Source organism: Eumetopias jubatus, unplaced genomic scaffold (genome assembly GCF_037043125.1).
Source record: "Eumetopias jubatus isolate StellerSeaLion01/CBP00866 unplaced genomic scaffold, mEumJub1_p1.0 scaffold_10, whole genome shotgun sequence".
Taxonomy (NCBI): domain Eukaryota; kingdom Metazoa; phylum Chordata; class Mammalia; order Carnivora; family Otariidae; genus Eumetopias; species Eumetopias jubatus.
In genome coordinates, this window is record NW_028274816.1 from 104,385,339 (window position 1) to 104,402,907 (window position 17,569).

Genomic DNA, 17,569 nt, shown 5'->3' on the forward strand with positions numbered 1-17,569 from the left:
GAAACAAGGGTGGATGGAACACTACATCAAAAACTAATGATGTAATGTATGGTGATTAACATAACATAATTTAAAAAAAAAGAAAGAAAGAAACAAGGGTGGGCTGCAGTAGGCCATAGCAGGGGGATGGGAAAGGAGGCAATGGCTGTCAGAAACATCTAGCAGTTTGAATCCAGGGCTCATGGAGAGCAATTGGAGGTGGACAGTGAGAGACAGGGAGGCATCTGGGGGTGACTATGGGTGATGGTCTTCCCAGAGACATAGAGGAAGCAGGTGGAAAAACCAGGTCAGATCAGAAACAATGTCTAGCTTTGGACAAGGTGGGTTTATGGTGCCTGTGGAAGGACACCCAAGAGGAGAGGAACAGAAGACAGCTGGGTGCTTAGTCTGGAGAATCGGAACTGCAGAGAGCTTCGTCTGGGGGGGAGCCCGATCTTTTGAATCAAGGGCAGGGATTACTAACTTCAGTTTACAGATAAAAGTTCCGTGAGGCTAAGCAACATCCATAGTTACACAGCTACGGAGCAAGCACTTGAACTCAGATCTTTGGAGTTCAAGTTGTGTGTGGTGCCTGTGAACTCCAAGTCTCATGCCACTTCCCCTGCTCTGGCTTCTGCAAGGGGAGGAGGGCTGGGGAGGAAGAAGCAGGTGTCTGAATATGTTTGTCTCCTCTTCATGTGCCTTCTGCCTGAAACTGCATTTGCTGGGAACTTGCAGGCGGGGGCATTTCTAGGTGGTGTAGAGGTGTTGAGAGATGAAGAAAGAGAGACTATCTTTTGGTAACCACAAGCCCTCAACTGATGTACATTCAGCACGTTGGTGGTTGTCAGCATGTGAGGATTTCAACAACCGTAAAGTCAGCTGGGATTAGGTCTCCAGAGGCTGGGGCTACCACCACCTCAGGGAGTTGGGAACTGAGGCGCTGAGGACCCCTCCTATCGGGGACCCCCCCGTCTCCTTCCCTGACCAGTAGCTTCTGTCCAGCTTCTGAGCTGAGGTCAGAGAGGCCTCAGTCCTGGGTGTGGCTGAAGGTTTCCACCTTCCAAAAAATCAAGGAAGCTGAGCTCCCTGCACGGCCCGGGAGCAATGGGTGTTCCAGCTGGTGCCCTAAAGAAAAATCTTGTCTTAGCGCCAATAATTACATACTCAGAAAAGTGTGCCTTCCTACCTACTGTCTCTCAGGGTTTTGTTTTGGTTTTATTTTTTGATGTGTATATTTCTCTCTCCCACTAGATGGTAAAGGCTCCAAAAGACCCAGACAGGGTCTGTTTTGTCTACTTGGCCTGTTTCCTAACTCCTGACTCATATTTGTCAAATAAATGAATGAATGCCCCCTAAGACCCAGGCTCTAGGCCTGGCAGCCGAGGCAGCTCTCGTCTGTTTACTGACTGTGCTCCAGCTAGCAGAATATCACTTTCAATTCTGCAATTGGCGGTGGTAGTTGGGGGAGGGGGCAGGATGCACTTAGGGGTTCCTCCCCACCCCAGGAAACAGATGGTAAAAGTGCTTAAAATATTACTGCTTCCCCCAGTCCCCTCTGCACCCCCACCCTATCGCACCCAGCTCTCCTTCTTTCCTGGGGCTGAAATGCGCTCTGGTAGTCAATTCTCCTTCGCTCTAACTCCAGGCACCAAGGCGGGTGGGATAAGAATTCCTTATTTAGCCAACTGTTTTCCCTCTGCTCTCCATACGCTTCCCAGCCTTCTTCATTCCTCTTCAACTTGTGCTCACACTTCTTTAATGCTCAAAATACCAGGCTCTAGCATAACTCATTGTATTTCACTCCAGTAGCAACACGGTCCTACTGTGTGCCAGGCACTGGACCAGGCTGGGAGTGCAGGGAGAACACAAGTGAACAAGACCCGAACCCCACACTCCAGGCCTCACAGCTGATTGGTGGAAACAGGCCAGTGTCCAATCTCAGGGTAGAGAGAAGCCCCATTTGTCTGGAGAACCGGGCCAGGACTTGAGAAGTAGGTGGCTTTTATGGCAGGCAGCTAAAGGCTTTCAGAAAGCCACCTTTCTGAGAAGGTGAAAGACTTTCAGGTGGAGGAAACACAGAAGCAAAAGCACTGTTGGAAGGAGCTGGGCATGTGTGGGCAAGGACCAGTGGATGCAGAAGGTGGGAGATCACCTGCAAAGGCAGGTGGGGGCTGTTCACGGAGGCTCTTGAATGTCAGGTGAAATGGCTGATCTGAATCCAGTGAGCAATAGGGAATCATTGAAGGTTTATGAGCTGTGGAGTGACAGACTCTGAGCTGTGCTTTACGAAGGTGAATAGGGCTGTGCTGAATCAGGGAGGCAGAGGCAGGGAGACGAGTAAAGGTTGTTCCCTTAGTGGAGGGGAGCACTAATGGGCTGTAGGAGGGCCGTGGCAGTCGGGGGCAGAAGGAGTTGATTCTCCTGTGTGATAACTGGCTCCTCCTAACTGCCCCCTCAGCCTGAGGCTGGCTTGCCTCCCCACTTCTCTTTTTGTTTTCTGGTTTTTCCCAGTTTAAGCAAAGAAGGAAATTCACAACAAAGAGTCCCCTCCTCCCTCTCCCTCCTCCAGCCTGGCTCTCTCTTGGCCCAGGTTCTCTTCTGCTGGCTCTTGGCATCTGGTACCCCTCTGTAGGGTCTCTGGCTGTGAGATCTCTCTTTTTGCTCCGTCCTTATCTTCAGATGCCCAACCCCCCAGATCTGGGAGCTGTGCCTGAGCAGTCAGTTTGCCAATGAATCACAGAAGCAGTATGGATTTATTCCTAGAAGTTGCCTATCACCAGCGGACCTCCAAAAGGGAGACTCTGCCTTTCCCCTAAGGGAACTCACTTTGAGTGGGCCTGCAAGAGCCACACTAGTGAAAACACTAGGGATCTGCTGAGGGTTGGAATATTCTCCCTGCTCAGAGAGGATCAGTGAGCCGCCTGCTCCACACAGCTGGCCGGTGCAGAAGGTAGGGTTTTGCTTCAGTCTAGTGCCCCACACATGCCACTTGGAGAAGGGAGAGCAGGGACCTGGTAGTGAGTCACTGTGCCGGGCCTCCTTGATGCAGTGGGGGAGCAGTTCACCCAGAGAACCTCTGGAGTTTTCTCAGGGCAAAGGCAAAGAGGAGGATGTGGAGTCTGGACCCCACTTTCCTTGCACCTCCAGGACTCTAGACAAGTAGCCTGTTCGTTGTCGCCGTGACATTCATAGCACTGGCGAGGGGCCCCGTCCCAGGGGATTCCCAGGTCCCGCAGGTGACTCCTCAGGCTTGCGTGACCTCATAGGCAAAACTCGCTCGGCCCTCCCCGGGGGGCGGGGTTCTAAGCACCCTGGCTCGACCCGGGCCCCCGAAGGTCGCTGAGTCTTGCCCCTCTCCGGCCTGGGACGCGCCATGGGACAACTGATCGCCAAGTTGATGGGCATCTTCGGGAACCAGGGTAAAGGGCGCACAGCGCATTCAAGCGACCGCTTTGATCCGGCTCCCACCTGGAGCTCCCCGGATCTGGGGTCGGGGCGGATGCGCTGGGGGACCTCGGGCTCCGAAGGTCCTGCGTGGGCACTCCTTGCAGGCTCCGCGGCCTCCCCTGCCCCCTCCCACAGCCCCTCCCCGCCTGCTCCTCGCGGGTGGCGCGCTTTCGGTGCACCCCGGGGTGCAGGGCTCGGCGAGCCCCCGTCTTCCTGGCTAAAAGCTGCCGCGGGTTTCCTGCGATCGTGGCCCTTTCTCCAGGCCCCTTCTCTTGTTAAGCCCAGGGCGACCCGGACCTTTCCGGCAACCGCTTTTCTGGAAATGTGGAGCGAGGGAGGCGGGGCTCAGCAATCATTTCCACTGTTGGGGGGCTGGTGCGGCTCTCCGGGGTCTGGGGGTGGGGGGAGGAACCCTGTCCTGTTGGGTTTTTGTCGGGGAGGAGTGCAGGGGAGCAGAAGTGATACAATGGGCAGAGGTCTCCCAGCTCGCTGGAAACACTCATCTCCTTCCTGGGAAGCCCGATGGGGCACTCAGTCCCTTGGTTATTGAGTTTGGCCCTGACCCTGCCTCCTCCCCTGCATGCCTCTCTGGAGGCACAAAGTTATCATCGTGGGACTGGACAATGCCGGAAAGACCACCATTCTCTACCAGTTGTAAGTGACTCTCTGATGGAAAGAGGTGGGGGTTGGGTCTTCCCATCAGACTGACTGACCTTTGGACCAATCGCCGGAGCCCTTCCCTGGGTTCCCGGGTTTTCCAGGAGACAGGAGGAGTGATGGTGGGGGGAGCTCTGTGATCTTCCTGGCATAGTGACCCTTCAGTTCTGTGGTCCCTCGCCTAGCATTCGAGTCCTGCCCGATATGGGCGACTCTAACGGTCCCCGCCATCCCCCTCCCACCCCCGCCCCTACCAGACCCTGTTGGAGGCCTGAGGCTGTCAGAAACTGACTTCCTGCCTCCCTGCTCTTCGCTCCCCCTAGTGGCGGGTTCCACATTTCTAACTCCTGCGCCCGAACTTTGCCTCTTAACTTTCTCCCCTTCTTCACACCCACAGGGGAGGGCTCGTTTTGAGTCTGGCTGAGCTCTGTAGCTCCCGATGTTCACTCTCTGGATGGCATCTCTCCCCCTTTGGAACCTCCAGAGTATTTACGTAGGAAAATTTTCCCCTGAAAAAGAAATATATGTAAATGTTTATTTTAAACCAGAAGAGTACATCGAACATTACAAGCACATACAGTGAAAAGTAAGTTTCCCAATCACCCCTGATGCCCAGATCATCCAGAGGCACCCCCTACACATAAAAAAATGTGTGTTCTCTCTGTTAAACAAAGCACCTCTCTGATGGCCTTCACTTGTATCTGTCTCGTTTTCCCAATCCCTTGCTGCTCCAAGTGTGGTCTACACATCAGCGGCATTGCCATCATCTGGAAGCTTGTTAGAAATGCAGAACACTGGGCCCCAGCCTAGACTCACTGGAATAGAATCTGCATTTTTTTTAAAGATTTTATTTATTTGACAGAGAGAGACACAGCGAGAGAGGGACCACAAGCAGGGGGAGTGGGAGAGGGAGAAGCAGGCCTCCTGCTGAGCAGGGGGCCGGATGTGGGGCTCGATCCCAGGACCCTGGGACCATGACCTGAGCCAAAGGCAGACGCTTAAGGACTGGGTCACCCAGGTGCCCCTAGAATCTGCATTTTAACAAGACTCCCAGGTGTTTCAACTGCATATTAAAGTTTGGGGACAGGGTCCCTGGGTCGCTCAGTTGGCTAAGCGACTGCCTTTGGCTCAGGTCATGATCCTGGAGTCCCGGGATCGAGTCCCACATCGCGCTCCCTGCTCAGCAGGGAGTCTGCTTCTCCCTCTGACCCTCTTCCCTCGCCTGCTCTCTATCTCTCATTCTCTGTCTCTCGAATAAATAAATAAGATCTTTAAAAAAAAATAAAGTTTGGGGACATGGCTCTAATATGACTCCTGTCTCTGGGGTCCACGCCAGGGCAGGACTTGGTCCCACTCCTGTCTGCATTCCCCTGTGCCCACAGGCTTGGCCAACTTGGGCCGAGTTTTTCTGAGTTAGATTCAGCCTGACTCGGGAGCCGAGGGGTGGGGGGCCCAGAGCTGGGAGCAGAATGGGCTGAACTCTTGGTGCCCTCTCCTCCCTCCCCAGCCTGATGAATGAGGTGGTCCACACATCTCCCACCATCGGTAGCAACGTGGAGGAGATCGTTCTGCGAAAGACACACTTCCTCGTGTGGGACATAGGGGGGCAGGAGGCTCTGCGCTCTACCTGGAATACCTATTACTCCAACACCGAGGTGAGCAGAGTGTTGGGGCTGGAGGGGCCTTGAAGTCTGCTGTGTGACATGAGCCAGTCACTTAACCTCTCTGAGCCTTGGTTCCCCCACTTTGTGAGGTGGAGACTGTAATAACGACTGCCCTGAATTGTTGTGAAAATTACATAATAAACAACAGCTAACGCATACATTTTGAATCCTTAATGCAGCACAGTGTTTTTTAAAAATGTCTGAATACCTCTTGGCAGCTTTCTGTGTGCCGCTCTGCATGGGGTAGGCCCTTGGGCTCCGGGGCCTTTCTCACTCTTGCAAGATTTGGTGGTTTGCTTCCCAGAGTGAGACTGAAGGTGAATTCCAGCGCTGCTACTCACCAGCTGTGTGTCCTGGGGCAACATCTGTCGCCTCGCTGAACCCATCTCATTTGTAAATGGCGCTAAGCCTAGTCTAGTCGCCCAGGGCTGTGGTGGGACCCGACCGCCGTCACGAACGACCAGGGCGTCGCCTCTGGCACGCAATCAGAGTCGTGCTGTGTTCCCCCACCGTCTGGATGGAAAAAGGAATGAAAATGGGACTAGGACAGTGAAAGCTTGAGACCAGACACGCGCTCCATGGGGCTTACACGGGGTGGTGCCGAGGCCGGGTCGGGGAGCACAGTGGGCGGGAGAAAGCCCACCACTCACAGCTGCTCTCTGCTGGCCAGTTCATCATCCTTGTGATTGACAGCACGGACCGGGACCGGCTGCCGACCACTCGGGAGGAGCTGTATAAGATGCTGGCCCATGAGGTAAGGCCCCTGAGGTTGGGAGAGGGCCCGGTGTACTAGCTGTGGGACCTCAGCCTACTCACTTAGCCTCTCTGAGCTTCGTTCCTGAGTCCCCAGTGTCTGAGAGCCGCTTCCCCAGCAGTTTGGATGGGGCTAGTTTATCCCAGATGAAGGGCCACAATGCCCTCCGCACAACTGATCGCAGAAGCCAGAGCTGCTGGTCCAGGTCATGACCCCACTTCTCACTCACCACGGGACCCCCAGACAAGTCACTTCACTTCTCTCCGTTTCCCCAAGTACAAAATGGGGAGGATCACCAAATTCCTGCCTCATGGAACTGTCGTAAGGATCATATGAGCTGGTGGGCAGGCATTCCCTGAGCTATGGGTGTCCGCGCATGTGGTGGCCCCACGCTGGTCCCACCTGGGACAGCAGGGGAGCTAGGGAGGACTCGGGGGTGGGGGAAGGGGGAAGGGAGGCTAGGCCCTGGCCGGCTGACTGGGGCTGGGCTCCTCTGTGCACAGGCTCTGCGAGATGCTTCTGTCCTGATCTTTGCCAACAAGCAGGATATGAAGAACTCCATGACCACCATGGAGATCTCTCAGTTCCTCACTCTGAGCACCATCAAGGACCACCCGTGGCACATCCAGGGCTGCTGTGCCCTCACCGGGGAAGGGTTAGTGGCTGCCCCACCTGGAACCTCCAGGGTCTGGCCCAACCAACGAACAGCTGACCATCAGAACCTTCTCCTGTTTCCCTGCTGTCAGAATCTGGCTCACACTTAGCTCCTGGGCCCAGTCAGTCGAGCACCCACCCACAGCTGAGATGTTGTGGGTAAGCGGTGAGCGAGATAGAGTGCCTGCTCTCGGGAGGTGTATTCTAGTGGGGAGAGAGGTGACCTTCCACCTAAGCACAAACATTTCAGGTACTGAGAAGTGCCATGAAGAGAGTGAAATTGAATTAACAGTGATAGATGGGGCAGGGTTGGGTCTGATTTAGCACTGGTGGTCAGGGACAACCTCTACTAGGAGGTGACCTTTGGGCTGAGACCTGAAGGGAGAGGAGACAGCCATGGGAAGACCTGGGGGCCAAGCCTTCCAGGCAGAAGTCACTAAGGCTTTCTGACCTTGAGTTTTCTCATCTGTATAGAGGAGGGCGATTATACTGACTCTCTCTTAGAGTTTCTGTAGAGAGTAAACGGTATCATTCATTCAACATTTATCAAGTACCGACTCTGTGCCAGGCACTTTTCCAGGTGCCAGAGAAACAGCAGTGAACAAAACACAAAAACCCCTTGTCCTCATGGGGCTTACTTTCTGGTGGGAGGGAGCCTACAATAAACAATAAAATTAAGAAAAATCTACAGTAAGTTAAAAAATGGCAAAGTGCTCAAAAAAGATCAAGTAGGAAAGGGAGATTGAAAGTATGTGGGCAAATGTTGCAATTTTTGCTAAGGTACCAGGGAGGGGGCTGCTGAGAAAGTAGCTAAATCATGGTCACATAGAAAGGGCCTCGCATCAGGCTTGGAAAATTCTCTTTCCTCTTCTCTCTCTTGAGTGGGATTGCAGCGGGCTGGGGACCCGGGTGCCTGGAGTCTGCAGGCAGGTCTGCCCAAGGAACCACACATTTCTGGTAGCGTTCCTGCCATTCCCTCCTCCAACCCACATCCATCTCCTCTGCTAGACTGTAAGCCCCAGATGGCATGTCTGTGTTTTCACCAGTCACCCCAGCCCCTAGCCCAGTACGTTTATATTTGTCGACTGAGAGATGGGATGTAACTTTGGTTGTTACATCCAATCCATCAGCTCTGGGTAGGGCTGGGGGCTTGGAAGCCATCATCCTCATGGGATATAATGATCTTTGCCCTCTTCCATCCTCCCCGCAGGCTGCCCGCGGGGCTCCAGTGGATGCAATCTCAGGCCACTGCCAACTGATGCCCCGACCTGAGGCCAACCAAAGACTCCGGGGGGTTTTGCTTGGACTACATGGGTGGAAAGCCCAAGTGACGATTACTTTTCTACGATTCTCTGATGGGAGCTGGGTCAGCTCTGGACAGTGAGATCGCCACAGTCCACCCAACCCAGCCCCGCCACCGAGGGGCTAGACTGCCCGCCCTGACCTGCTGCAGACAGGCAGGACAGCAGAAGAGCTGCCCTTCACTCCAGGGAAGCAGGTGTCCTCGGAGGCACAGGCGAGCCGTTGGACATGTGAGGGATTGGGAAGTGGAGCCCCATCCCCTCAGCCCGCAACCTCTTTGAGGGAAAAGAATGGGGGACGGAGCAAGAGACCCCCTGGAATTGCTCTTTATTTCCTAGAACCCCACCCCCTATCCGTGGATTCCCGCCCCAGCTTTCTGGCCCTTTAGCCATCTTTGAGCAAAGGAGATTCCAGAAAGGTGAAGGGGCAGGCTCAGGGCAAGGAGGACAGAGCCAAAAACTGGTGGGAAGGGAGAGGAAGAAGGACGGGACATCCCGGATGGGGACACGCCTTGCACCTCGGGGAGTTCCGCTCCTCCCGTGCCTTTCATTTCCCTCTGGGATGCTGGCTCTGACCACAGCTTCTGAGCGTTAAGCCATCCCATCCTATGCCCTCCGCTCCTTCCAGTGTGAATCCCACTCCTCCCACATGTCTCCAGTTCCTACAGCGTGCCCATCTCGACTATCTTTTGTCATGATTTTGTCACTGTTTTAGAATTTTTATAAAAGTATAATAAATGCCATTGAAAACTGCTCACCTCTTATTTCGGCCTGCTCCTGCTACCTGTGTTTCCAACCGGCTTTTGGTTTTTGTACAGGGCCGGGGGAAATCCTCCTTGGAAATGAAGGGGGTACTGCCTCAAGGGTCCCTGGGACTAGGGCACTGGCTGGTTCTTTGGTCCTGGGCTCTACCATCCGCTGCCAGGTAACTCACTCCTGACTTGCCGGGACTGGGAGCTTTTGGCTCTACCTGGGTCTAGGGGTGGGAGTGGTTTGATGCTGACTCATGGAGTTGGGGGAGGGGCCTTTGGGGATTTCTGTGGAGGCAGAGCCGAAGACAGCCTCTATGCGGAAACCTGCTGTTACCCCGTAAGACCTGAGATGGTCCTGGAGTCCATGGGTTTCTCCCCTTCCCAAGTCAGGCTGTGGACATACTGGGGACAGCCTGGACAGTTATAGAAAGCCCAGGATTCCTTAATCCTGTGGTTTTCCTGAGGTGTGATGATGGAAAAAGAGCTCAGCAATTCTAGCTATCCCCACCCAGCCCACAACCTGCTCTCTTCATGAGGCCATTTCGGCACAACCCTTGGACGAAACCATAATTTAATATTCTCCTTATAACTACAGAAATTCATTCTAATAAGCAATAGGCAGTGTGACGGGGGTATAGCTCAGTGGTAGAGCATTTGACTGCAGATCAAGAGGTCCCCGGTTCAAATCCGGGTGCCCCCTCTCCGTGCCAGACTTTTCGTGTTTTCTTTGTCCTGCGGTCCACCGCTCAAAGTGCCCTGGCAGGGGAGAGGAGGGGTTGCAGTCTCGGGGCCCGCCACCCCCTTTTGCAGGCAGGCGACGTTGGAGTCTTGGCCCCGCAGATCCACGCGCTCAACCCGCGTGGGCGTTTACGGGTGGGATGTAGCGCGAGGGCGAGAAGCTGCTGGTTAACCCTAGGGAGACAGCGCAGACTGCGCACCCCCCGAAGTGCTACGGCGGAGGCGGGTGCACCCCCAGGTGGGCCTGGCCAGCGACCCGACGGCTCTTCCCGGGGAGGGAGGCCGACTATCTAAGGGCTGGGCTTGGGCTGGGGAAGGAAGGCCCAGAGAAGCCTGCCTGAGCGTGCAGGACGGAGAGACGGGCGCCAAGAGGCAATAAAGGGGCTCCGACAGGGCAGGAGAGGGGGACCTCGGCGCGGGGAATGTCCCCGAAACCAGGGATCTCGAAGGATCTCGAGGGATTTTTCCAAACTCCACTTTGCTTACACCATTCAGTAGAAATCTTTAGCTCAGAGCTTCGGGAAACAAGTTGTGCGTCCAGGCGAGTAATCTTTTGAGATTATGTTATTTTCAACTTTTGCGAGCATTGGACCCCACTTCTTTTCATAACCTCGTTACAGCGCCTGCGCACTCATAGCACTAAGAGGTTGCTGCGCGCAAACGTCAGCGGAGGGGGTATAGCTCAGTGGTAGAGCATTTGACTGCAGATCAAGAGGTCCCCGGTTCAAATCCGGGTGCCCCCTTGCTTGTCGTTTTCACGTGGCCGCAAAGGTCCTGGTCTCCCTGCGTCATTTTTCCCCCTTCCTCATTTTACGTTGACATTGCCTTCGCCACCTCCCTTGTGAGCAGACGACAATTGGTGCAAGAAAGACGCGAGAGAGTGCAAGAAGCGGGAAATCTCAAGCAATGGCTCTTAAAATGTGGTTCCCCGGACTAGCACCACCACCTGGGAGCGTGTTAGAAATGCAGATTCTCGGCTTCTTCCCAGAACCATTGAATTAGGAATCTGGCGGTGGCGCCCAGAAATTTGTATTTTTAATAAGCCCCCCAGGTGATTCTGATGTACGCGCAAGTTCAAGAGGCTTACATTTAAAAAAATTTACACGTCACTTGCTTCGAATTATTTCCAAGCTGCTGTTTTCAGTCCGAGCCCTTAAAGAGACCTTGTAAGACAGACCGCGGCTCGCCACTTGGCCGCTAGAGGGCAGCAAGAAGCCGCAGCTGGAGGCGGCGGCCTATTCCTATTTGAGAGTCGGAAAACTCGGGATTTGAATTAGACAGCAAGAAGAACTTACAGACAGGCCTTGCCTTGTCCCATTGTAAAGGCTTAGCGTTTAGGGCTGGAGGAGGTCGTTTCTGGGACCCTGGATCCAGAGGAAGGAGGAACTGGGATTCTGAGAGATTAGGGAGTCTTTAGTTCTTGTTTCCCTTCTCAGTTCCTGTCTTTGGCCTCAGTGTCAGGGAACCCCCTCTTCCAGCCCACACTCCTGTCCCCGCGCGTATCCCTCTTCCTGGGGAACTCCCTGAAGGGCTCTTCGCGTCCATCCCCTACCTGTCCGTGACTGTCCAGTCCCTAGGCCCCAGCCCCGTGAGAAACCAGGTGCCCCTCACCCCTCATTCTCCCACCCTGGAGTGCTCCAGCTCCTTGCCAAAGCACGAAGTAGGTCAGGGGAGGGAACAGGCACTTTCGTGTCCCGACCTGATTCCCCGCCGTCTATTAAATCTCCTAAATTGCGGGTATTTTTGTTCTGTCCTGAAAGAAAAGAAAAAAGAAAAAAAAAAAAAAAAAGAAGGTGATCTATCCCCAGATTCTGTCATAAGGTGGTGGCAGGTGGGGTGAGACGTCTTCTTGCCCTGGGGGCTGGCTTTGAGGATTGATTGGGACCTTGAACAGTCCCGGGGTCCCCAGAGAGAAGGGTGGCCTCAGTTACCTTCTGGGGGTGAGGGGAAGTCCGGGTTAAAGTATGAGTAAGCCGGGCCCCTCCACCCCCGTGTCCGCCAGGCTGGTGGGCAAGACGGTGCTGGGAACTGGGGGTGATGGGAAAAAGGGAGAGGAGCCCTGGGGAGGGCAGTGTAATTCGGGCCTCTGTTGGCGAGAGAAGCTGGGGGGTTTGTGCTGCAAGGGGAGATTCCTGGGGTGGGGATGGGCATCAGAGACCCACAGAACTCTGAGGAACAGCCCAGAAAGTCGGGAAGCCTGGTGGAGCTGGGGGAGGGGTGCGTATGGCAGGAGTCCACCGCCCGAGGGACTGGGCGCCTGTCCCTTCCTGGGGTGTGCACCCTCCCCACACACACACCCCGGTCTTGTCTCCGCGGCTTTCCCACGGGGGTGGAGGAGGGGAAGGGAGACAGGAGCTAAGGTGCGGGGGGGGGGGCCGCTTCTCCCAGCCCAGGGTCCCCCGCCCTGTCCCCTACTCCGCCCCCAGCCCCCCCGCCCCCCCCAACCCCGCCGTGGGAGCGCTCCGGGAAGACTCGGGGAGCGCTCGGGAGGCGCCGCGCCCCCCCCGCCCCGCCCCGCCCCCTCCCCGTCCGCGCTCCGGGAGGCCGCTGCTCGGCTCGCTCGCCACCCGCCCGCGCCGGCGCCCGCGCCGCTCCCGCCGCCCAGCCGGGCCCCGCGCTCCGCCGCCTCCTCGCCGCCCTCCCCTCGGCGCGCCGGCCCCGGGCACCGCGCCGCCCGGGCCCGGCCCCTCCCTCGCCGGGGCCTGCAGCGGGCCGGGGGCGGGTCCTGGCACCCACCATGCGGGCAGAGCTCTGGCTCCTGGTGCTGGTGCTCAGGGAGGCTGCCCGGGCGCTGAGCCCCCCGCCCGGAGCAGGTAGGACCAGCCGGAGTTGGTCGGGGTGGCCCGGGGGGCGGGGAGGGGGCTGGCCGGCGGGCGCGGGCGCGGGCAAGTACCCACCGGCCGGCGATGTCGGGCTGGTGCGGGGACTGTCCGCGGAGGGTCAGGAGCTCTGTGGGCTGTGGCAGGTGGACAGGGACCCACTTTCTTAAACAGGTAGGGTGTGTGAGTGAGGGTGGAGGCATCAGACCCTGATGCCTCCCACCTCTCCTTCCCTCCTGGAAGGACACTGGAGGCACCCCAGTAGAGGGGGCTACATAAGGCAGTGGCCTCTGGCCCGAAAGAGGAGAGTGGGGGAGTCATAGGGACCCCTGGTCACACCGAGGGAGGCTGAATTCTGATGAGATGGGGAGTCTGGGGTGCCTCCTGCCCCAGCTTTGCCATCTCCTTCTCTTCCCTCCCCCTACGCCCCACCCCAGCCCCAAGCTGACCCAGGTTGGGTCTGAGTCGGATTTCAGATTTGGGGGCTGGGTGCGAGCAGCCAGGGGGATGGTGGAGACCCAGCATCTCTCCCAGAGGAAGCTCTGTAGCAGCCTGTCCTACTGTCTTCCTCTCCCTATTCGGAGCCTGGAGAACAGCCCTGGGCTCAGGAAGAAGCCCTCCCCTGCCCCCCCACCCCCCATTCCCCAGTCTCCAGGATGCTCCTGGTCTCCCGCCTTGCTCTCCTGGTGGCCTCTGGCCATCAGCTGCTCTGGCTGTGGATGGTGGGGGGCTCCTATTTGCACACTCCTCTCCCCTACACCAGTTCTCCACAATTATCTCTCTGCCCTGGAAGTCCTTTCTGAGGTCTACCTTGAGTCTCTTGTATTATAAAAGAACCATTGTTCAGCATGCAATTTCACATTCCCTTCCTTTCTCCTCAGGCACCCAGAACTTCTCTGGGGTTGGGGAGGTGGGTAATTTGCAGTGTAGCCTCTTGACAAGAGAGAATTGGGAAGGTAGAACTTTATGCCTCGGGGACACAGGTGTCCCTTAAATGGGATGGAGCCGGGGCACGGGCTTGTCCAGGGAGATGCTGTAGTTGGGCTGCTGTGTCTCTGGAGTGTGATAGCATCAGGCACAGCATCTGTGACAGAGTTCTTGACTTTAATGGTCCTCAGTCCTCGTGTGTAGATGAGACAGGCCTGGGTCCCTGTGGAGAAGGAGGGTGGGGAAGGGTGCTGATGGTGGGAATGTGGGCAGAGAGCAGTGGAAGTTGGTGTGGCAAGAGGCTGGTGGTACAGAAGCACCAGTTTTCAGGGAGACCACACAGAGAAGGGCCGGAGACTTGGCTTCTTGTCCCAGCATCTCACTTGCTGTGTGACCTTGAGCAAGTTACTTTCCTTCTCTGGGCCTATTTCTCCACTTCTAAAGTGAGGCTGTGAGCAAAATCTTTGACTCTTGGTGATGGGATTATGAGAGATTTTTTTCTTCTTTTTTAGGATTGTCTTTCCTTTTCAGATCTGTTATGATATATGTGGGTAACTGGTAATTGAAAAAATATATATATAAAGGAAGAGGTTGGACAGGTCAGATTTTGAGGTCCTCTGCAGCCCCAAAGTTGGTGAGATCTTCTGAACTCAGAATGTGATTGGGCGATGAGGAAGGGCTCTTGGACCCCTGACTGAGTTGAGAGAACCACGGAAAGGGTTGGGGAAGGGGAATTGGGAGATAACGAGCCTGTGCTGGGGGATGGTGGCCAGCCTGGGGCCTGGCTGAGGGCTGCCTCTTCAGAGTCCGGTTGGGGTAGTAGACACCTGGGGAGACCAGAAAGAGAGGGGCAGGCAGAGACTTGAATCAAATTTCTAAGTAGAGGACACCTTGTCTTCTCGGCTTTGCCAGAGACTCAGCCTGGAAAAATGGACCTTTCTCTGCGGCAGGAGAGATGGGTCGGACTTCAGGAAGCACTAGGAAGCCAGGGTGGGCAGCTGCTGACTCTCAGTCCAGCGGTTCTTTTCACCAGGCCTGGCTGGATTTGAGGAAGGGCCTGTGTGGAGGTGGGGGCGGGGGTGTCTTTTGGGAAGAAGAGATGTGGGGGGTAGGGCATTCTGGGGGGGCTGCTAAGCCTGGCTCGGATCAGTGGTGGAGCCCTCAGACCTGATGAAAGGGCAGCGGGGAGCTGGACTTGAAGGGGTGCCATCCAGCCCCAAGACTCCAAGCTCTCTGGGCTGGGGGGCCCTCAGGAGGGAGCTGAGATCTCCCCTCCCTCTAGATGGGTTGGTTTGTTTACTGGAGTCTTGAAACTTCATCCATCATGAGAACGGGAGCAGGAGAAAGATGAATGGCCCAAAGATATAGTCGGGAGGTGAGGAAAGACCACGAGAGGCTGATAGACAGATGGATGGACAGACAGGAAGATGGCCTTAGGATGCACGGGGTGCAACAGGGGCAGCAGGGTCTGGACTAAGGGGAATGGGAGCTGCCTAAAACAGAAAGAAGAGGCAGCTGGAGGGCGTGTCTTTGGTCCAGGAGTCAGGAGATCAGACCCAACACCTATCCCTGGCGACCCTGGCAACTTCCTTCTTTATTTGCACCTGGGTTTCTTCTTCTATAAAATGGGGTTTGGACCAGATTACATCTAGGGCTCCTATAGCCATGATTCTGCCCACCAGACACTTCCAGACAAACCAAGACTAAAATCTGAACTTCTTTTTTTTTTATAAAGTTTTTTTTTTTTAAGATTTTATTTATTTATTTGAGAGAGAATGAGAGAGAGAGAGTACATGAGAGGGGGGAGGGTCAGAGGGAGAAGCCGACTCCCTGCTGAGCAGGGAGCCCGACGCGGGACTCGATCCTAGGACTCCAGGATCATGACCTGAGCCAAAGGCAGTTGCTTAACCAACTGAGCCACCCAGGTGCCCCAAAATCTGAACTTCTTCCAGCGGCTGTCAGACAGCCTCCGGCCATCCCTGCACCTGCTCTCACTCTCCCCAGCCCCATCCCTCAACACATCCAGGCTGTGGGACGCTGGTCTTCAAGTCCTGGCGTCTCTTCATCCAGGTCTCAGTCAGCTCAAGGGCCACCTCCTCAGAGAGGCCCACCCTGATGGCTCTGCCCAGAAGAGCAATAAAGCCCAACCCTTTTGTCTGCCTGATAGCACTCATCACCATGTCACATTCTTATTCGCCACATTCTTCATTCATTCATTCATTCATTCATTCATTCATTCATTCATGGGTCTTTTCCAACTAGAATCTTCTTGGGCACAGGGGTTGTGTCCGCCGCAAGTTCACTGTCACCCCAGCACCCAGCGCAGTGCCTGGCACACAGTAGGGCCTCAGTGAATGTGTATTGAATGAGAGTGAATCAGGAGGTGGTCACGGACCCCAGACTCTCCCTTAGAGAGAAACTCACAGAGAGCCGAGCTCTTCTCCCCTCTCCTCTTCTCCTCTGACTACTTGGTGGTCCCTTTCTGCCAATTCCCTGTGCCTACCTCCCTCTCCCCAGGGGAGGGTCCTCACTGGGAACCTCAGCGGGTTTCCCAGCAAGAGGATGCAACTGGGGGCTTTGTAACGAGGACGCAGGATTTCAGCTCAGGGTCTGGAGACTCTCTCAAGCCTCTAGGAAAGTCAGTCCTCCCGTTAAACCTGGGGAAAGCAGGGGGACTTTGCTGGGTGCTTTGCGTATATTATTTTGTTAAAGACTCAAAACAACCTACCAAGTGTTATCCCCATTTTACAGATAAGGCAACTGAGGCTTAGAGAGATTATGTGATTTGTCCAGTGTCACAGTCAGTGAGTAGTAGATTCAGGGTTCATCCTCGAGAGCTTGTATGATTCCAAACCTGTGCTCTTTTATTGCTGTGGCATGGCAGTGAGCTTTCTAGGCTGGGCCCCAGGGGAAGTGTGTTCTCCGCCAGTGGATCTCAAGGACTCAGAGCTTCTGAAGATTCCCCCCTCCTTTCCTCCTTCCCTTCCCTCCTGCCTTCCCTCCCCCCCTTCCTTCCTTCCTTCCTTCCTTCCTCCCTCCCTCCCTCCCTCCCTTCCTTCCTTCTTTCCTTCCTTCCTTCCTTCCTCCATCTGTGCTTACTGAGCATTTGCTCTGAGTCAGGTGCCTGGAGCCTACAGATCCACAGGCAGCAACTACACGTGGGGATCAGGGATGGGACGGTGCAGGTAGCATTTGGGGTGATGGGGGACAGATGTTGGGGGATGCTTTGGGAAGAGGTGCCATCTCATGGGACTTGAAGGATGAGCAAAAACTCATCAGAGGGGTTCATTTATGGAGCAGAGTGGTCCTGGCTGGGAAAGCCATTTGTGTGAGGCCCTGTGGCCAGAGAGAGCTGGGCTGGGTCCTGGAGAGGGCTTTAGGGAGACAGGAAGCTGGAGGAGAGAGCAGGGATCCGGTCACCGGTCATGAAGGGCCTTCGGCTGGAAGGCTGGGGCGAGCTTGAAGCCTGGGAGGGACGGAATCAAGTTTGTCCTGGGTGTATGGGAGACTAGCTCGAAGGCATTAAGGGTGGAGGCTACAGGAGCTCCTGGACTGTGTGGTGGCTGTGGGACCCGAAGGGCAAGCTTGGGTGGCGGGTGGGATGAGGGTGGCTCGACCAGGCCCTGGGGCTGGGCATGACGTGGGCTCCTGCAGTCAGCGCAGGGCTTCTTGCGCCAGAGCAGGGCAGTGGCCCATGGAGGGGATCTGGGACAGTACTGATGGGCCGTCCCCCTGCGTGCCAGGGGACACAGGTTCCCAGGACAGGACTCCCGAGTGGCCCCCAGTGAGCCCAGCCCATATGCCGGTCCTTCCCGGGGCTGTCCCTGCACCTTAGGAAATCCCCTCTTGTTGCCCTTGTGGTGGCCTGAGCAGA

The 17,569-nt window shown here is 55.7% G+C and overlaps 2 protein-coding genes and 2 non-coding genes across 6 annotated transcripts in view; all 4 read left to right on the forward strand.

Annotated features, from left to right (window-relative positions):
• The first annotated feature begins 70 nt into the window (after nt 1-70).
• ARL5C (ARF like GTPase 5C) lies at nt 71-9,223 on the forward strand. 3 transcript variants are annotated; one of them, XM_088028289.1, is made up of 6 exons: nt 71-3,408; nt 4,024-4,083; nt 5,594-5,741; nt 6,421-6,504; nt 7,008-7,159; nt 8,369-9,223. In XM_088028289.1, exons 1-6 carry the CDS (start codon nt 3,356-3,358, stop codon nt 8,415-8,417), a joined length of 546 nt encoding a protein of 181 aa, XP_087884415.1. In that variant the 5' UTR covers nt 71-3,355; the 3' UTR covers nt 8,418-9,223. The 3 variants fall into 3 exon arrangements, with proteins under 3 accessions (XP_087884415.1, XP_027945674.2, XP_027945675.1); XM_028089874.2 differs by lacking the exon at nt 71-3,408 and adding an exon at nt 4,484-4,672 and having other exon boundaries at nt 4,009-4,083; XM_028089873.2 differs by lacking the exons at nt 71-3,408; nt 8,369-9,223 and adding an exon at nt 6,689-6,825 and having other exon boundaries at nt 3,911-4,083; nt 7,008-7,150.
• A 616-nt stretch (nt 9,224-9,839) lies between these two features.
• Nucleotides 9,840-9,911, forward strand: TRNAC-GCA (transfer RNA cysteine (anticodon GCA)). The gene has a single exon. It is a non-coding gene; the product is annotated as a tRNA-Cys (tRNA).
• A 709-nt stretch (nt 9,912-10,620) lies between these two features.
• On the forward strand, nt 10,621-10,692 carry TRNAC-GCA (transfer RNA cysteine (anticodon GCA)). Its single transcript has one exon. It is a non-coding gene; the product is annotated as a tRNA-Cys (tRNA).
• A 1,921-nt stretch (nt 10,693-12,613) lies between these two features.
• Nucleotides 12,614-17,569, forward strand: part of PLXDC1 (plexin domain containing 1) — a 55,553-nt gene continuing 50,597 nt past the window's right edge. Inside the window, exon 1 of the mRNA XM_028089915.2 lies at nt 12,614-12,762. Within this exon, the coding sequence (XP_027945716.1) occupies nt 12,687-12,762 (76 nt within the window). The 5' untranslated portion in view covers nt 12,614-12,686. The remainder of the gene's footprint in view (nt 12,763-17,569) is intronic.

Excerpts from the sequence above, each read along its gene's own strand:
- ARL5C (XM_088028289.1), top strand. The coding sequence starts at position 3,356 with ATGGGACAACTGATCGCCAAGTTGATGGGCATCTTCGGGAACCAGGGT. Across the intron at positions 4,084-5,593 it reads ACCACCATTCTCTACCAGTT|CCTGATGAATGAGGTGGTCC; the intron begins GTAAGTGACTCT and ends CTCCCTCCCCAG. Across the intron at positions 5,742-6,420 it reads CCTATTACTCCAACACCGAG|TTCATCATCCTTGTGATTGA; the intron begins GTGAGCAGAGTG and ends TCTGCTGGCCAG.